At 50.2% G+C, this 17803-nt stretch overlaps 1 protein-coding gene across 2 annotated transcripts in view; it reads right to left on the reverse strand.

Moving 5' to 3' along the window:
• ARHGAP22 (Rho GTPase activating protein 22) overlaps nt 1-17803 on the reverse strand; it is a 270307-nt gene that overhangs the window by 225877 nt on the left and 26627 nt on the right. For both annotated transcript variants that reach the window (XM_065551601.1, XM_065551600.1), the window contains exon 2: nt 14902-15101. In XM_065551601.1, the coding sequence (XP_065407673.1) occupies nt 14902-15101 (200 nt within the window). The remainder of the gene's footprint in view (nt 1-14901; nt 15102-17803) is intronic.

Consider the following 17803-nt stretch of genomic DNA (forward strand, 5'->3'; position numbering starts at 1 on the left):
CAGCTGAACATGAGCTCCCACTGTGATGCTGTGGCCAGCAAGGCTAATGTGATCCTGGGATGCATCGACAGGGGAATGAATCTCAAGTAGGAGTAGAAAGGTTATTTTATCTCTGTTGTGACAGACCCAGACCAGTTGAGTACAGGAGTCTGGTAGATGGCAAATATACTGGTCACTGGATGAGTAGTTTTCTGTTCCCTGAGTGACCAGAGCAGGGGCTGCACTAGAGTAATCAGGAACCTGCTAGAACCAGTTCAGGCAGGCAGGCTAATTAGGACACCTGGAGCCAATTAAGAAGAAGCTTCTAGAATCAATTAAGGCAGGCTAATCAGGGCACCTGGGTTTTAAAAAGGAGCTCACTTCAGTTTGTGGGGGGAGTGTGAGGAGCTGGGAGCAAGAGGTGCAAGGAGCTGAGAGTGAGAGGGTGTGCTGCTGGAGGACTGAGGAGCACAAGCGTTATCAGACACCAGGGGGAAGGTCCTGTGGTCAGAATAAGGAAGGTGTTTGGAGGAGGCCATGGGGAAGTAGCCCAGGGAGTTGTAGCTGTCATGCAGCTGTTACAGGAGGCACTATAGACAGCTGCAGTCCACAGGGCTCTGGGCTGGAACCCGGAGTAGAGGGCGGGCCCGGGTTCCCCCCAAACCTCCCAATTGACCTGGACTGTGGGTTCTCCCAGAGGGGAAGGTCTCTGGGCTGTTCCCCAACCCACATGGTGAATCTCTGAGGCAAGAAAATCCGCCAATAGGCGCAGGACCCACCAAGATAGAGGAGGAACTTTGTCACACTGTATTTAACATGGTGCAACCATGTTGGAACACTGTGTCCAGTTCTGGTGCCCACAATTCAAGAAGGATGTTGATAAATTGGAGAGAAGTCAGCGAAGAGCCACGAGCATGAGTACAGGATTAGAAAACCTGCCTCATAGTGATAGACTCGAAGACCTCAGTCTATTTAGCTTAACAAAGAGAATATTAATAGACATAGGATGTAATCAAGTTAAGTATATGGGGAACACATTTAATGAAGGGCTCATCAACCTAGCAGAGAAAGGTCTAACATGATTCAATGGCTGGAAGTTGAAGCTAGACAAATTCAGACTGGAAATAAAACATATATGTTTGACAATGAGGGTAATTAAACATTGGAACAATTTACCAAGGATCGTGGTGGATTCTCCATCACTGACAAATTTTTAAATCAAGACTGGATCTGTTTCTAAAAGATCTGCTCAAGGAATTTTGGGGGGGGCACGTTCTGCGGCCTGTGCTATACAGTTCAGACTAGATGATCACAATGGTCGCTTCTGGCCTTGGAATCTATGAATAAGCCACGAGCAAAGCCAGATTAAAAAAAAAAATTAGGTAATTCTCAGAGATAGGATAGAGGCCACCAAATGCGTTCTGCACCTGTATGATGTTCTGTCCTGTGCCATATCTGGCATGTTACAAGGTAAGAGGTCTATGAGGGACAGATGTCTGTTGACGCCATCCAACTAAAGCGTTAGGTCTTCCAAGGAGGTCGTTTCCATCCCCCTTTCACTGGAGGAAAGTTGAAGAGGATTCTTGCAGGGCAGCTGGTAGGCATTCAGAGCAAAAGACCATACCACCTTAGAAAGCTTTGGGCGACCGTTTGAGAGAGCAGGACCTATTAGTTAGAAGACAGGTCTCTTCAGTCGACTTAAATTCCACCCATTTGATGTTTCTGATCATTCGCAGATTCTTCATCTGGATGATGTCCAACTTCCCATAGGTCAGGATACTGACAACTGAAGCATTATATATCCTCAGCTTCATCTCTCTACTTATCAGGGTGCTTGGTTTACGAAAGACATTCTTGAGGAAATGCCCCATTACTGACAATGCTTTCGCAGTGCGAGGTTCAAGTTCTTTCTTGATGCAGCCCATATTATACATTTATATGAACAATAAGAATATTACACTAGTGAAAATAAAATCATACAGAGGCAATAAAGCCTCATGCTTCATTAACCAGCCACTTGCTGATGGGGGCTAGGAAGAAATTGCTCCTGAGGGCAGGTACTCAGAAATCTTTCCATCTGGGGATTTTTACACTTGCCTCTGAAGCAGCTGGCATTGACCACTTTTAGAGTCTGGATGAAATGATTATTGGTCTGATCCTGCCTGGCAGTTCCTAAGTGGATTAAGGCAGGTTCTGCAGCTCTGGGCCCCGGGCACAGCAATGTGGATCCACAGGTTGGTGCCACCACCAGAGACAGCTTCGGCCTGCCATGGGGACTGCAGCACAGCATGAGGCCTGCAGCATGCTAAGGGGCAAAGAGAGCAGGTTAATGGCAGCTTCCTGGCACATTCCCCAGCAGACTCTGGCTCTGCCCACACCCAGCCAGCCAACAGCAGTGATATTATGAGTCTGGGTGCTGTGTGCAGACTGCCAGAGAAGAGAGAAGAGCTGCATGCTCCCTTGCACAGTCCCCTGGAGCCTGCCTCACATTTGTTTTGGCTAATAAGGGCAGAGTAGGATGGGCCAAGCCTGGGATAATGGGTAATTCAGCCAGCCCAGCCCACAGAGTGTCTGTGCCACTGGGAGCTGCCTGCACGCTGCAACCCACCATAATGCAGCAAGCTAAAGGCCAAACTGTGCATGCAGCAGTTAGTATTATAATTACTTGTACTGCCGTAGTCATGGATCTGATCATGGTACCTCCATGCAAGTCCACACATGGTCTAATTAATGCCGGCGTGTCAGTGGGTGAACGGTAATGGACATCACAGCCTACTGAAAACAGGAGTATTTGTTCAGCAGTGACAGAGTGCTCTACACCAGAGGTTCTCAAACTGTGGTCCGTGGACCACCAGTGTTCCACGAGCTCCATTCAGGTGGTCCGTGGATAGTTCCCTCTAAGGTGTGTGCCTGGGCGGCCTCACATGAGAGAATGAAGAGCCACCAACCTAATTAGTGGAGCTGCACAGGCATGGCTCCACAAATTAGGTGCCTGGACCCTAGAGAAGACGCACATGTAAGGTGAGGTGGTGGCCTTGGGAGGAATAGAGCATAGGTGGAAGGGGGCAGTGGGGTGAGAAGAGGGGGTGTGGGGAACTTGGGACATGTAGGGCTGAGGCAGCCAGAGAAAGAGGCGACTTTCCCCAGTTCCAGGGCTGTGGCTGCTGGGGAGAGATGGCCCTCCTTCCCAGCCTCAGCTCTGTGGCTGTTGTGGCAGGGGAGAGATCCCCCTCCTTCCCACACCCAGCTCAGGGGCTGCTGTGGTGGGGGAGAGAGGGCACATCCATTAGAAAGGTAACACTACTGATACTAAAATATGAGTTGTGTGCTTTTATTTGTAGAACAAAAAAACATTAAATATTATTACTTTTTTTAAATACAGTATAGTGCTTTTATCCAAAGCACTTTACAATAGTTAGCTAATGGTACAAACAATATTTGGAAAGATCATTAAGTGGTCTGCCGAGACCCTCAGAAATTTTCAAGTGGTCCACAGAAAAAAAAGTTTGAGAACCACTGCTCTACACTGTACAAAATCCAAGAGAGCATCTACCCAGCAATGTAAGCTGTTGTGAACACATCACAGTGCTGCTCTACTCTCTGTGAAACTCTCGGCCAATAGTAGGAGGCTCAATCCACAAGCTGTATGAGAAAGGCAGCTGACTGATGACCAAGCTGGTCCCTTCCCAGGATGTTCAGGCTGTGGCCAAGTTGCAAACCTAATTCAATACATTGGAGATGGTTTTGAAACCTGTAAAAATTACAAGGTGTAGCAGGGTGGTCACCCGCTCCGGCCCTGAAGGGGTTAAAAGAGCCATTGGAAAGGGCTGTCCCAGGGAGCCAGAAGACGAGGCTGATTGGGGAAACAGCTTTAGCTGTGGCCACGCCCCAATCAGGCCACAGCTAGCCCTATAAAAGGCTGTGAGCCAGGAGCTCAGGCAGTCGCTCTCTAGTTGTGGAGAGAGATGGGCCTGGCTGCTTGGGAGCTCAGCAGGGTACCTAGAGTGGAGCAGGGCTGGGGAAAGGCCAGAGGAGCTGGGGAGCTCCAGGCTGGAAAACCCCCAGGCTGCAGGCCTCAGTAAAGGCCAGGAAGAGTACTGGGGTTGCAGAGGTGCAGCCCAGGGTAGGCAAAGGCAGCAGGTCCAAACCCCCCTTGCTGATGATGAGTGGTTGATAGACTGCAGTCTGCCCCAGTGAGCAGGGGCTAGATGGTGACTGGCAGTAGCCACTGAGGCAAGGTTGGGATAGAGGGTTGGGTGTTCCCCTGGGTGGGGAGACCCAGAGAGTGGGGGTACTGCCACGGGGCAGCATGCAAGGTAAAGGGGCGCCGGAGTCCGAGAGGGACACAGGGGCCTAAGGCAGGCGGGACATCGGCCAACAGAGGGTGCTCTGGAGCTGGAGAGCTAATTCCCAGGACAATCAGCAGGAGGTGGCGCCATGCTACACAAGGGCTGAGTTTGTTGATCTGTTGGCTGCTTATGACGCTGGAAACCATCATGCACTTTTACTGAAATTGGCAAGAATTTTGAGTAATAGTAAGATAATCCAGGTCATCTCCTCACTGCTCAAGAACTGACTTTTTTGGTTGAGGTGAATGGTCAGAAAAGGTGATGGTGAACTCAGCAGAATGGATTACCTAAAAGCTCAGTGCTAGTACCCTTGCTATTTAATGTCTACACAAATGACCAACCAGAATTACTGTGAAGATTCATTTATGCAGATGATCTTTGCATCGCCATCCAGTTGGGAAGATCTGAGGACCTTGAGCTCATCCTAACTAGCTCAGAGCGTACTTGGAGAATACTATCGCACATAGTCCCTGAATGCCAATCCCAGCAAAACACAAGTGTGTGCATTCCACCTGAAACATTGGGCCACCATGAGATGGTACAATCCTTGAGTACTACGACCGAACAATGACATACAAAGAGCATATCAAGAGGCTGAAAAAGAAAGTGAACTCCAGTTACTGTGTACTCCAGTAACTGGCCAATACAAAATCGGAAGCTGACACCAAAGCACTCCAAGCAACCAGTGTTGCCTAGTGCTACTCAACTGCAGAGTACTGTGTCTCAGTATGGTCACACTCAAGCCATGCACACAAAATTGATTCTGAATTCACTCAATCCTGTAGGATCATCACAGGGACCTTGAAACTGCCCTTCACACTGTCGCTATACTGCCTGGCAGGGATTGCATCACTATCAGTGAGGCGGCATGCTTTCAGCAGAAATGAGAGACAAAGGGTGACTGGGCAACAAAATAGTAGATGAAATTCAATGATGATAAATGCGAAGTAAGGCACATTGGGAAAACATAATCCCAACTATACATACAAAATGGTGGGGTGTAAATCAGCTGTTACCACTCAAGAAAGAGATCTTGGAGTCATTGTGGATAGTTCTCTGAAAACATCTGCTCAGTGTTCAGTGGCAGCCAAAAAAAAAAAAAAAAAACCCTAACAGAATGTTAGGAACCATTAGGAAAGGGCTAGATAATAAGAGAGAAAAATATCATGATGCCTCTATATAAATCCATGATATGCCCACACCTTGAATGCTGCGTGCAGTTCTGGTCGCTCTATCTCCAAAAAAGATATATTTGAATTGGAAAAGGTACAGAGAAGGGGGAAAAAACAATTAAGGGTATGGAACAGCTTCCATATGAGGAGAGATTAAGAAGACTGGGACTTTTCAGCTTGAAAAAGAAATGACTAAGAGAGGGATTATGATAGATGCCTATAAAATCATGCATGGAATGGAGAAAGTGAATAAAGAAGTGTTATTTACTCTTTCACATAACACAAGAACCAGTGCAATTAATAGGCAGCAGGTTTAAAACAAAAGGAACCACTTCTTCATACAATGCACAGTCAACCTGTGGAACTCATTGCCAGGGGATGTTATGAAGGCCAAAACTATTATGGAGTTCGCAAAAGAATTAGATAAGTTCATGGAGGATAGGTCCACTAACAACTATTAGTCAATATAGTCATGGATGCAACCCCATACTCTGTGTCCTGCTAGCCTCTGACTGGCAGAAACTGGGAATGGATAACGGGATGGATCACTCTGATTGCCTGTTCTGTTCATTCCCTCTGAAGCATCTGGCATTGGTCACTGTCAGAAGACAGGCTATTGTGCTAGCTGGACCATTGGTCTGACCCAGTACAATTGTTATTATGCACGTGTATGATCTAAGACACCCACTGCATTGACACATTCCACCACCGAGTCAGTTGAAGTCCAGAAAGAGCTTTGCCTCTGAAAATCCTTTACCCCCAACATACAACTGGAAAAGCAAGAAATGACAGTGAGCCTAGAGAACTTGGCTCCTTCAGAACAACTGTCGCCAGGCACGGACCTTAAACAAAACTACTGGTATACTCTAAATGAGTGAGAGTTGGGGTGGCAAAGACTGGGGACAATATGATCAGGTGGAAGCTGAGGAATAATCCCAAATGTGAATGTGGACAGCCAAGGCAAACACCTCCTCATGCAGTACCCACTGTCAATATCCTATATTCTCGTGGGGGCCCCTGTGGGGCCCGGGGCCTGGGGCAAATTGCCCCACTTGCCCCCCCCCCCCCCGGGTGGCCCTGGAGATACCTGGGCTTTGGCTGCGGTGTTGGAACAACAAGCTATGATGACGATCAAGAACCTCGTTCTCTGAACTGAATGCAAGTCTCATTTGACATTGCGGACTCTAGTACAGAACACTGCAGTGTCTCTCCTCAGCAACACAGGCTACTCGCAAGCACATCACACCTGTCCTCTGCTCTCTCACTGGCTTCCCAAAGAACAGCGAGTCAAGTTCAAGGTCTCAGTCCATATCTTCAAAGCTTCTCATCAAGGGTGGACCTACACCAATGATCTAGAACAGCGCTCCCCAAACTTTTCATGGTCGGGCCCCCCCTTTACCCCTGTCCATACCCCCCACCCTGAGGAACCCCAAGGTAGCAGTTCAGGAATATAATGACTTGTTCAATTATCTTCTGCCTTCTATTCAGTGACTTTAGTTTTATGGCATCTGGGTAATATACAGATCATGTGAAATATGCTGTGTGATACATCACAGCAGCCAAGGAAGCATTTAGCCCAAACACCATTATCGAGATAGGTACACCTGTCCAATAATTTATCAGAGAATTTAAACATGAAATTATGTCACAGTTGTAGGCTTCACACCAGCCTGTAATATAGAACTACACAGCCTTCTCTATCCATTCAGAGTCACACAAATGGAAGAGATCAATTAGCAGTAGTACATTAAACAAAAAGCGGTAAATTTAGTGGAGAGTCCAGCCTCACCATTGCTAGGACTGAAGGTCTGCATTCATTCACATCCAGAAGTTATGCCACCCTGCCCCATAACAACATGTCACAACACTCTTCTGGAGGGATCCCAGCTAGGGCTGAGAAGATAGCTTGGTCTCCATGTCAACTTTGCAGACTGCCCGTTAGTCCTGAGTGCACAGAAGGAGTTGGGCACCAAAGTCCCTGTTTTAGGTGCCTAAGTCCCAGTTTGGGAACACTGCAATGCATAAAACCCTGTAGGCAGCTAAACTCACTTACCAGCTAAGTTTTTGCAGTAAAAGTTTGCCAGGTGTCTATATTTCTGCCTCTGGGCCTGTGTATTGCTGCCTCCCTCTAGGGCAACCCAATTCCTATCTCCTGCCTAACCCCTAGAGCAATTCACAAGGATTTCCTAGACACTCACTGTCACAACACCTAACTCCTTTTGTGCATTCAGGCCTTAGTGCCTGCAGCGACTGTTGACTTTGACGTGGACACTTGTTCCCTGGAAATTGGGTTGAAAACCATTCAAATCTTTCAATAATGGTCACTGAAGAACGTTGATAGTGAAATGGCTCTCTACAAAGCTTCTCATCAAGGGTGGACCTGCACCAATGATCTAGAACAGTGTTCCCCAAACTTTTCATGGTCGTGCCCCCCCTTTACCCCTGTCCATACCCCCCACCCTGAGGAACCAGGGCCAGGAGTGGGGCCATGGCTCCTGGGGGCAGGGGGGGGGGGAGGCGCGAGGCTGGGGCCAGGAACGGAGCCACGGCTGGGGCCAAGAGTGGATCTGAGGGCAGAGTGGGGCTGAACGGCACTCCCACCCCATCCCCTTTGGGAGCAGGGCCTGGGCCAGCCCTTACATGTTCCTCCACACACACCCCAGGGGGGCACGCCCCACAGTTTGGGGACCTCTGACCTAGAAGTGAGAGGAGCTGCATTTCCTGTGTCTCAGACTATGTCAGAATAGACTTCCTGCCAGGAAGTATCAGTGTGACAGGGTGCACTCCCCTCATGTGAGCACTTCCTGTTGGCCAGCTATGAACCTGAACTCTTTGCTCTTCTGGTGTCCCCTGCTGGCTGTTGCCCTTATCAGACAGGTCTTCAGTGGCTCAGCCCTCTGGCCAAGTCACACACAGTCAACATGTGAACAAACAAACGCCTCCAGGGTAATGAATTGTTTAAACTCTTGGGCTTTTAAGGCAGTGTCTTATCCCCTCCTTGGGGCTTAAGCCACTTCCTTAGTGGCTGGTGGGGAGACCCAGGCCTGCCTTCGATTCTGGGTCCCAACCCAGCGATCCTACAAATAGCAGGCCCCTGCTGCTTCCTTTAACTCCATTGCTGCTGTTATTCCCTGGGCTGCTTCCCACCTAGCCCCTTCCTCTTCCCCATACCGCAGGCCTGCTTGAGCAGAGTTTCTCCCAGGCCTCCTCGCCTGGAGAGTCTCACAGACCCTTCAGTCCTTCCTCATTCTTCTGGTCCCAGCCAGCAATTGACCTGCTCAGGCCCTACAGTGCCTTTAAAGGGAACCTACTGTGCTCTGATAGGCTGCTTCCCTGCAGCCTTTGTAGGCAGGCCTGGAAGACCCACCTTCACTGCTCCTTTTCCCAGGGCAGGATGTGGCAGGACAAGAAGGCCTGAAAGACCTAGTACACACTATCACAATCAGTAAAAGGTGCTTAGCCAGCAACACACAGCGACACAGATACTGTAACAACAAGAGAGATTTGAAAAGAAAACTATACTGAGTACATATCGTCCACCACACAAATAGTCACCACAGTTTTCCAGCAGGATACAGTTTTGAAGTTGAGCATGTTCCCAATATGTCCTTTGGACATCTGCACAGTGACTAATTATCTACTACTCTGTATCCCTGGCAAGTCTAGCCCCAGAGCTGTTCAGCAAATATCAAATTAGAACTTCCTGAGCACTAGTTTGTAGTACCAGAGTGTCTTGGAAAGCTGTCTCCAGCACACATCTGTTGTCCTACAAAGGAACTCAATCATCTGATCTTCACTTTCCTGATTAACTAAGTAGACCTGCTTCAGTTAGCTTTATTAAGTCATTTTCTCTCACTCCCCCAAATAATCACCAGCTGGTTCTCTTCTCCTGCTTAAGTTCCTTAACATTCTTCTCTCACCATCCTCTCCCTGACGTCCTTTCTTCCTTGCCTTTGGCCACCTCCCCTAACACAGGCACACTCCCATGAGCCACCTCAGGACTCCCTTTCACTCCCCCAACATTCCTTTTAGGAGAACTCCCTAATTAACTTGGATTGTTTGGCGAGGCTCCCTTCTCTGTTATAATAACTAGCATTGCAAGCTCGCTTTATGCCTTTACTTTGCAGGAGCAAAGGATGCCTGCAGAGCAGGAAAAACACATCATTTACTGACACACTACTTGACTAGCACCGATACTACAGGAAGAAATCAGTCTGAGATGCTGATGCTCCTAAATCTTACTTGGGTGCCAGAACCGTCCTTAGCAAGACTTGGAACTTCTCTAGCACCTTTCACACCATGATCTCAAAGTGCTTTCCAAACAAATGAAGTCTCCCAATCCCCTAGGACAGTGGTCTGCAAACTGCAATGTGCACCCCCGTAGGGGGGCAAAGAAGGATGTTCAGGGGGGCACAGCAGGGCATGGGCCGGTGTGGCAGGGCCCGGGCCAGCCCCCACAATGGGGCAGGAAGGGAGCGCCACCCATTCCCGCTCTGCTCCCAGTACTGCTCTCACACTGGCACTGGCCCCAGCCACAGCCCTGCTGCAGCCGTCAGCCCCTGGTCTTGGCTCCCGACCCCTGCTCTCAGCTCCTGCTCCTGGCCCCAGCTGCAACATAACACACCCAAGCGACGTAAGTTACACCAACAGAAGTCGGTGCGAGTCCTTCTGCCACTGACATAGCTACTGCCACTTGTGGAGATGGTTTTATTATGTCGACAGGAGAGCTCTCTCCCATCAGCTTAGAGAGGCTACATGAGCGATCTTACAGTGCTGTAAGCTCACTAGTGTAGACATGGCCTCAGTCATCCAGGATTGCAAAATACTGTAACATGTTTCAGTGGGGTAGTCATGTTAGTCTGTATCAGCAAAAACAATGAGGAGTCTTTGTGGCACCTTAGAGACTAACAAATTTATTTGGGCATAGCGCACAAAAGCTTATGCTCAAATAAATTTGTTAATCTCTGAGGTGCCACAAGGAGTCCTCGTTGTTTTTACTGTAAAATGTATTATTGCAGTCTCCGAGGTGGACAATTTTTAATTCCCTCATCTGTAAAATAGGGATAACTGATACACAGAAAGGGTAAGGTCTAGATTTGAAAGGTATGTTTGCAACTCCTAAGATGACATAGGAGCCCAAGGGCTAGGTCTGTAGAAGTATTTAAACAACAAACTTAGTGAGGGCTTGCAACACTGAGCCGAGCAATGCCTAAATATCTTTACAAATCTGGGCCTAAGTGACTTGGTTGTGATCACACGGTGACGCAGCGCCAGAGCCAGGAACCCAGGAGTCCTGACTACAAGCACCCTTCTTTAATCACAACACACATTGCCTTCCAGAAGAACTCAAGTGGCACCCAAAAATAGAAAAGAGAAGCATTTTTTAAGACAACACAGTGTAGACTCCCAGCACATCTTGTCCCCTTAAGGTATCTGGAATCTGTATAATCCATCCCAGAAATCAAGCCAGAACAATTTTTGCAAGGTTATTGCTGCACGTGGTGTGCTCTCTGGCCATGGACACCACCTGAGCCATCCCTCAACTAGTTAAGATCATATCACTGTTAGCAAGAACCTGAAACTCTGAGCTCCCAACAATGAAGAGCTGGACTGGGAGAAGTCAAAGGCCATCTTGAACTGTGACCACAAACTAAGCCTAGTCATACCTGGTCAGTACTAGGATGGAGACCTCCAAGTAACACAGAAGATAACAAATACAAGGATTCACACACACAAATCTGTGACATAATAAATGATTCCGGCCTGTGTTTTGTAGGGAACAGCATGATTGAGGTGTAAAGAACTAAAGCATAAATGGGTTGTTCACAGCTCTTTACACAACGGCATATCCATGTGGGCTTAAGGCCCTTTGACAGCATGACCTTCATCTATCATGGCTTTTCATCAGCCAGTCTGCAGACAACAACTAGAGTGCTGAGTGTGAGAGTCTCGTGGGGTGAAAGGCACCAGTCTGTTTTGTGTCTGTGGGAGGGATGGTGACCCCAAAGGGGCCTGCCCCTGTAGGAGAGAGATTTCCTGTTATAGATATTGTTCCTTGGAGCCCAACTTCCATGGCTCTAGAATTCCAGGCATGGAATAAACAACAAGTGAACTGCTAGAGAGCCTGTTCTCATGCAAAATATTACTGCTGGGACATAGTCCAGGTTTTGTGCCTCACCTTCAAAGTTCTCCATGGGTCTGGACTAGGTTACCTAAAGGGGAGACGGTCTCACTCTGCATGATTGCAGCTACCCAGGAGAGCTGCCATCCTCTAGAACTGTCAGCCCCAAGAGCAAAGTTCCTGTGTGCAGGACACAGAGCTTTCTTAGTGACCAGCTCCTGAATCTGGAACTCACTCCCAGAAGAGAGGAGGCTGGGCGTCAACAGAAAGGGTGGTGCAATGGTGAGGGTACTAATCTGGGACTTGGGAGACGTAGGTTTAATTCCCTGCTCTGCTACTAGGGTGACCAGATGTTATCGGGACTGTCCCGATATTTGCTTCTTTGTCCCGTGTCCCGACCAATGTTTGGCCGGGACACTGGACAAACAAGAAATTTTGCCCTCCACTCTGGCGCTCATGCCTCCCCGGCTCCGCCCCCTCCTTTCCCCATTGGCTCCCTCCCCAAATCCCCGCCCTGGCCCCGCCTCTTCCCCAACCATGCAGCATTCCTCCTCCCTCCCAGGCTTGCAGCTGCATGGCGGTGCAAGCCTGGAGGGAGGGGGTGGCGGCGGTGCCTGGATCCTGGAGCTGGTGAGTCAGCTCCGGCACCCAGGCACTGGCGGGCAAAGGGGTGCTGGCAAGGGAGGGAGATGGGGGGGCTCAGCTCTGAGCCCCCTGCTGCACCAGAGGGCTCCTGCCTGGGTTGCTGCACACCGGGGCCGAGAGCGCAGCCTGGAGGCTGCTCCAGCCCGGCAGCGCGGTGGGTCCGGGTGGGGGCAGCGCGGAGCGGGCAGGGGCCGGGTGGGCAGCGCGGGGGCTGAATCCCCGCTGCTGCCGGGGAGCCCCACGCCTCTCCCTCCCACTCGCGACTAGGGAGACTAGGTGCGGAGGACGCGCGCCGCATGTGGCTGGGGCGGCGGGAGGCACGTCCCGCCAGGAAGGAGCCGCAGCCGCGAGCGGGAGGGAGAGGGGCGGGGGTCCCCAGCAGCAGCGGGGATTCAGCCCGCACCACCCACCCGACCCCTGCCCGCTCCGCGCTGCCCCCGCCCGGACCCACCATGCGCCGCATATGCCTGTGGTGGGCCAGGGGGCGGGAGGCTCCGCGAGGAGGGCAGCGTGCGTGGCCGGAGCCTGCTAATGCCCCCGGCCCCTTTGAAACTCCTTTTTTTTTTTGCTACCCCCCCCTTGCGTCCCGATATTTTATAGTGCTGATCTGGTCACCCTATCTGTTACAGACTCCCTATGTGACCTTAGTCAAGTCACTTAATCTCTCTGGGCCTCAGTTCCCCAGCTGTATAATGGGGCTAATACCCCTGCCTCAGAGTGAGGATAAAAATATTATTGTGTACGATGCATTGCAATTATGTACTACCAGGGCCTGGTAAGTACCAACACTATCTAGAGAGATGAACATTAGCCATTTCAGAACATGACACAAACCCCGCTTCTCTGACCTACGTTCCTGCAAGAAGTGGACAAATCCAGCCCAGGCTGACTTCTGGGAAGAGAGAGAATGTCTGTCTTCGTATTCACTTTTTAATCTTGGAAGATGCTCAGACACTATGAGACTAGGCACCAAATAAGAATCTAGAGAGAGAGAGGTCAGCACAGGAGAAGGGCTAGGGATTGATAGCAATGAAAAATAAGGGCAGAAAAAATACTTACTATATGGACAATACTAAGTTAATTATCTCTAAATCCAGACTTTCATGAGACATCAGCAGCTGTTTAACAGCCCCATCAGATCCAGATGTTTAGCGGAAGAACTCTTTGACAATTACTACTTGTGCTGGGAGCCCTTTCATTAAAGAGAATTCAGATGACAGATATTTACTGTGGTTTCTGAACTGTGATCAATGCATATTTTTATTGAAACCAGATGGCTCAGATTAGTCCATAATAAATAATAACACACTATTCCATGTAATTGGACTTCCTCGTCAGGAAAGCTGCAGGGTAGAAAACTAAAGATTCACCTGGGAAACTTAAAAACCTTAGTGATACAGTAGGAGGGCTGCTCCATATCCAGGCAATACTGAGAAGTCTGGGAACACTTAGTGGGCAAGGCAAGAAACCCAAGGGTGCTAGACTAGGTCTATCTCACCTGCAGCAGTCCTCTCACCCCCAAGTCTCTTTGCGGTGCTGGCGAGCCATGCAGAGGGTGCTGCTGTGCTTTCCAGAATCCCATCCCAGAGCTTCATCCTGAAGGTGATACTGCCTCTACATCTGAGGGGGGCTTAAGGGGCACAGTTTAGATCCGGATTTCTAACAGCCCCGAGTTTGAAGGAGTAAAAGGAAATTTTCATGCAACAGGGAATTAGCCTGTGAGAATCACTGCCACAGGAAGTTCTTAGGCCAAGAATTTAGCAAAATGGATACCCAGAATATCCATCGTTATAATCATTACACATAAGAATTTTGGAAGACATATTAAACCTCATGCTTCAGGGCTTAAGCCAACTGTTAGAGACCAGGGTGACATCCATTTGGGAGGACAGATTATCTCACAACTACTACTGCAGGGTTTCTGGCACCTTCCTCTGAAGCAGCTGGTGCTGGGTACTGCTGGAGACAGGCTACTGGACTAGAAGGGCCTCAGGTCTGACTGCCTCTGGCTATTCATATGTTCCAGATCAGATCATAGGCGCCAACTTTCTCTGCCACCGGTGGGTGCCCACGCCCCCTGTCCTTTTCCCCGCCCCTGACCCCGCCCTGACTCCACCCCGTCTGTGGATGTGCTTCCTCCTACCTCCCACTGCTGTGGCTTAGTTCCTTTCCTCTTGGTCTCATCTCCTCGTGTGTGTGTGTGTGGGGGGGTGTCCCTCCAGCTGGAACTCCAATCTGTCTGTCCCTCAGAGCCACTTCTTACTAGTCTCCCCTCCTGCCCCATGTGGGCAGCGACACTCTGCAATGATGCCCTGTTGTGCCAATTGCCTTGGGTCTGGTCAGAGGCCCGAAGAGCATTAATTACTCAGCAGATCGCTGAGGGAGTGGAGCTAACATGGTGATCTGCTTTGTTAGTGAGGAATTGCCCAGAATTCCCTGGGAGTTCTGGATCCATGGTCATCACCCCACGAAGCCCCAGTAGTGCTTCCTAGCTATGCTAGCGCTCTTACTGTTGAGCCTTCACAGCACTAGGAGTAACCAGAAAGGGCTCAGAGAGAGGTCTCAAAATGGAAGACTGGGCACACCCGTAGCTCTGGGGCCAGGGCCGATGCACCGTATCACAGCGTGGCCTTACCTGCGGCTTGGTTTCCTCCTCATCCTTATAGTAGAAGAGCTGGTCTCCACGCAGCACAAACCACCGTTGCTGCCAGTTCTTCATGATGCTCCTCTGCTTCTTCAGCCAGCCAGACTTCAGCACTCGGTCCTGCGGGCTAGGGGACGACGGCCTGGAGGGCAACCCGGTCTGCTCGCCCATCACCAAGCTCTTTGACCGGGCTGAAACACAAGCACACACTGCGTGAAACCGAAGAGCCAAACACGGGAGGAGACACCATTTTGAGTATGAAGAGAACATTCTAAATTCAGCCCATTTGTCCAACTGTTTGGGCCTGGCTTCTTGGGCAGGGATGCCCCCTTGATGCCCTGCCTCCCCCCTCCCCCCATTCCTCTCCATGCTCCATCCTCCTAGCAGGGTTGCTTCTCCTCCACAGCTCTCTTTGCCTTGAAAGAACCACCTGCTTTTCAGGAGGCTATCCCTGAGTTGATACTATTCAGACACATTCCTATTACCAGCTCTAATGGTATTGCACATGCTAGGGACCTTCCAGGCACTAGCTAACACCTCTGCGTTGGCACCACTGCTCATTTTATTTCTTACAGAAGCAGGTCACTTCCCTTCTCGGTGAAAGGGGAGTGATGGCCCTGGCTCCCCTCCTGTGGGGTTGGGAGGCTCAGACACTAAAGGTGTATAAAGCGCTTTGAGGGGTTTGAAGCAGAGGGGTAACAGAAGTAGAACGAGGAGGAATTAAAAGAGAAATCTAGGCTGGATCTCAGAAAAAAACCTTCCTGACAGGGAGACCTATCAGAGTGGAACAGTCCCCCACAGGAACTGGTAGGAGTCTCATAGCTCAGGCCATTTAAAACCAGACTGGACTACCAGATACCATAATATACTGCACAGTGCAATCTGGTGCCCAGGGGTCTTCTCCATTTCTACTCCCTCTGGTTTTTACGAAGTGCAGAGCAATAGCAATTATTATTCACTACCCATCTCATTTTCCTGCCTTAGCACTAACCTGAGTCCATTCCTTCCCATTTCCACATGGTGCTCTTCCAGATATAGAAGCCACTTGTGTTTCTCAACAGCAGCCTTTTTCTGAATGGAGTATTGAGACTGCGTATAGTGTATATAACCTATTCTAGTCTGCCAGTAGCCAGGGGGGCGAGGTAATATCTTTTATCAGACCCACTTCTTCTGTTGATGAGAGAGGCAAGCTTTTGAGCTTACATGAAGAACTGTGTGTGGCTTGCAGGGGTGGCAGGTATACCAAACAGGATGCACCACACTTCCACAGGCTGTCCCACCACCTTTGATGTGCCACTGCCGAAAGAGTGCTGGAGTCATGGCCCCGACCATGCTCTGCCCTGTGGCCCTCTTCCTGTCCCCACTCCGCCCCTACCCCCAAGGCCTCCCCCACTTACCGCTTGCATCTCTCCACCCCGGTGGGCAGGGTAAGGGCCTCTGAGGAGGGGGCAAAGAGTAGAGTCCTGTGCAGATACAAAATTTATATCCGCAGATGCAGATATCTGCAGCGCTGCCAGGCTCTACCAGGAACTGCAGCGGCAAAAGAAGCAGCATATTTGGCCGCTGCTCCCAGGAGCCAGCACCCCATGCTGGCAGCTCCTCCAGTGTGCCTGTAACACCCCCTTCAGCGTGGCTGTACCACCCCCAGCCCTGCCCACTGAGGCGGGCACTAGGCTCACCAGCAACAGTCCTGGTCACGCTATTTTGTGCAAGTGGCTTGCACACTCCTGGACGGGAGACGCAGACCGCTGTGTGGAAGGGACTCCTATCTGGGAGCATGCGAGACGCTTGTGCACACTAGCGTGACCAGGGACAATTTCCAGGGAGGCTGGTGCCTGTCCCAGTGTGCAGGGCTGGTGGCAGTACAGCCACGGCCAAGGAGCTGCTGGCACGAGGTGCTGGCTTCTGGGACCGTCGTCGGCCTGACATGCTGCTGCTTTCGCTGCTGTGGTTCCCAGTAGAGCCCTGCAGCTCCGTGGATATAAATTTTGTATCTGCTCAGGACTCTAGCGAAGAGACACAAGTGGTGAGTGGGAGGCGCCTTGCAGGAGGGGGCGGAGCCTCAGAAGGGAGAAGGCCAAGTGGGGGCAGGTGTCGGGGGTGGCACCAAGGGGGGAGCATGGGTGGGGCCTCCAGGGAAAGAGGCCGAGCAAAGGCAGGCCTCAGGGCGGAGCAGGGGCTGTGGCCCCCCAATTCTAGGGAACTTCTGGTGCTCACACTCAGCCATCTCAAAGGCAAAAGTCATGCACCGTCCATGGTGACTCGAAAGCTTGTCTCTCTCACCAACAGAAGCTGGTTCAATAAAAGATACTACCTCACCCACCTAGTCTCTCTGATATCCTGGGACCGACACAGCTACAAGACTGCAGATAGCAGAGGCCATGAAGTTTTAGGTGCTTCCTGTTCAGTTACCATGTACCCAACCAGCCTTGTCCTCTAAAGGGCGAGCTGTGCTGTCACACAAATTTCCAAAGGTGGCCTGGGTGCACACAAGATGGTGGCCGACCAGTCGGGAGAAGAAGTGTTCTGATAGACAGCTGTGCTTTTCTTCACGTTTCCAGATGCATAGGTGCTCTGACAGGAAACCACTAGAGGCTATTTCAGCAGAGAAATCTGTGTGTGATCTTACTGGCTACTGAACCTGGCAGTTAATCAGCCACAGACTATGTCCTTGGCCGTGAGAACAGAGCAAAGGTGCCAGGAGGTGACTTCTGACATCCCCTCTGCCTTATTTGACTGATGTACCGCACTGGATCTCAGAAGATCACGGTCACTCTAGAGTGGGGAGGCACTTAGCATTGAGACTGTATCAATGCTTAAGTGATACAGTGATACAGAATCAATGCTGGCCATGTTTCAATTGTTAGAAGTAGAGCATCTGCCTCTGCTGTAA

Source organism: Chrysemys picta, chromosome 7 (assembly GCF_011386835.1).
Source record: "Chrysemys picta bellii isolate R12L10 chromosome 7, ASM1138683v2, whole genome shotgun sequence".
Lineage (NCBI taxonomy): Eukaryota > Metazoa > Chordata > Testudines > Emydidae > Chrysemys > Chrysemys picta.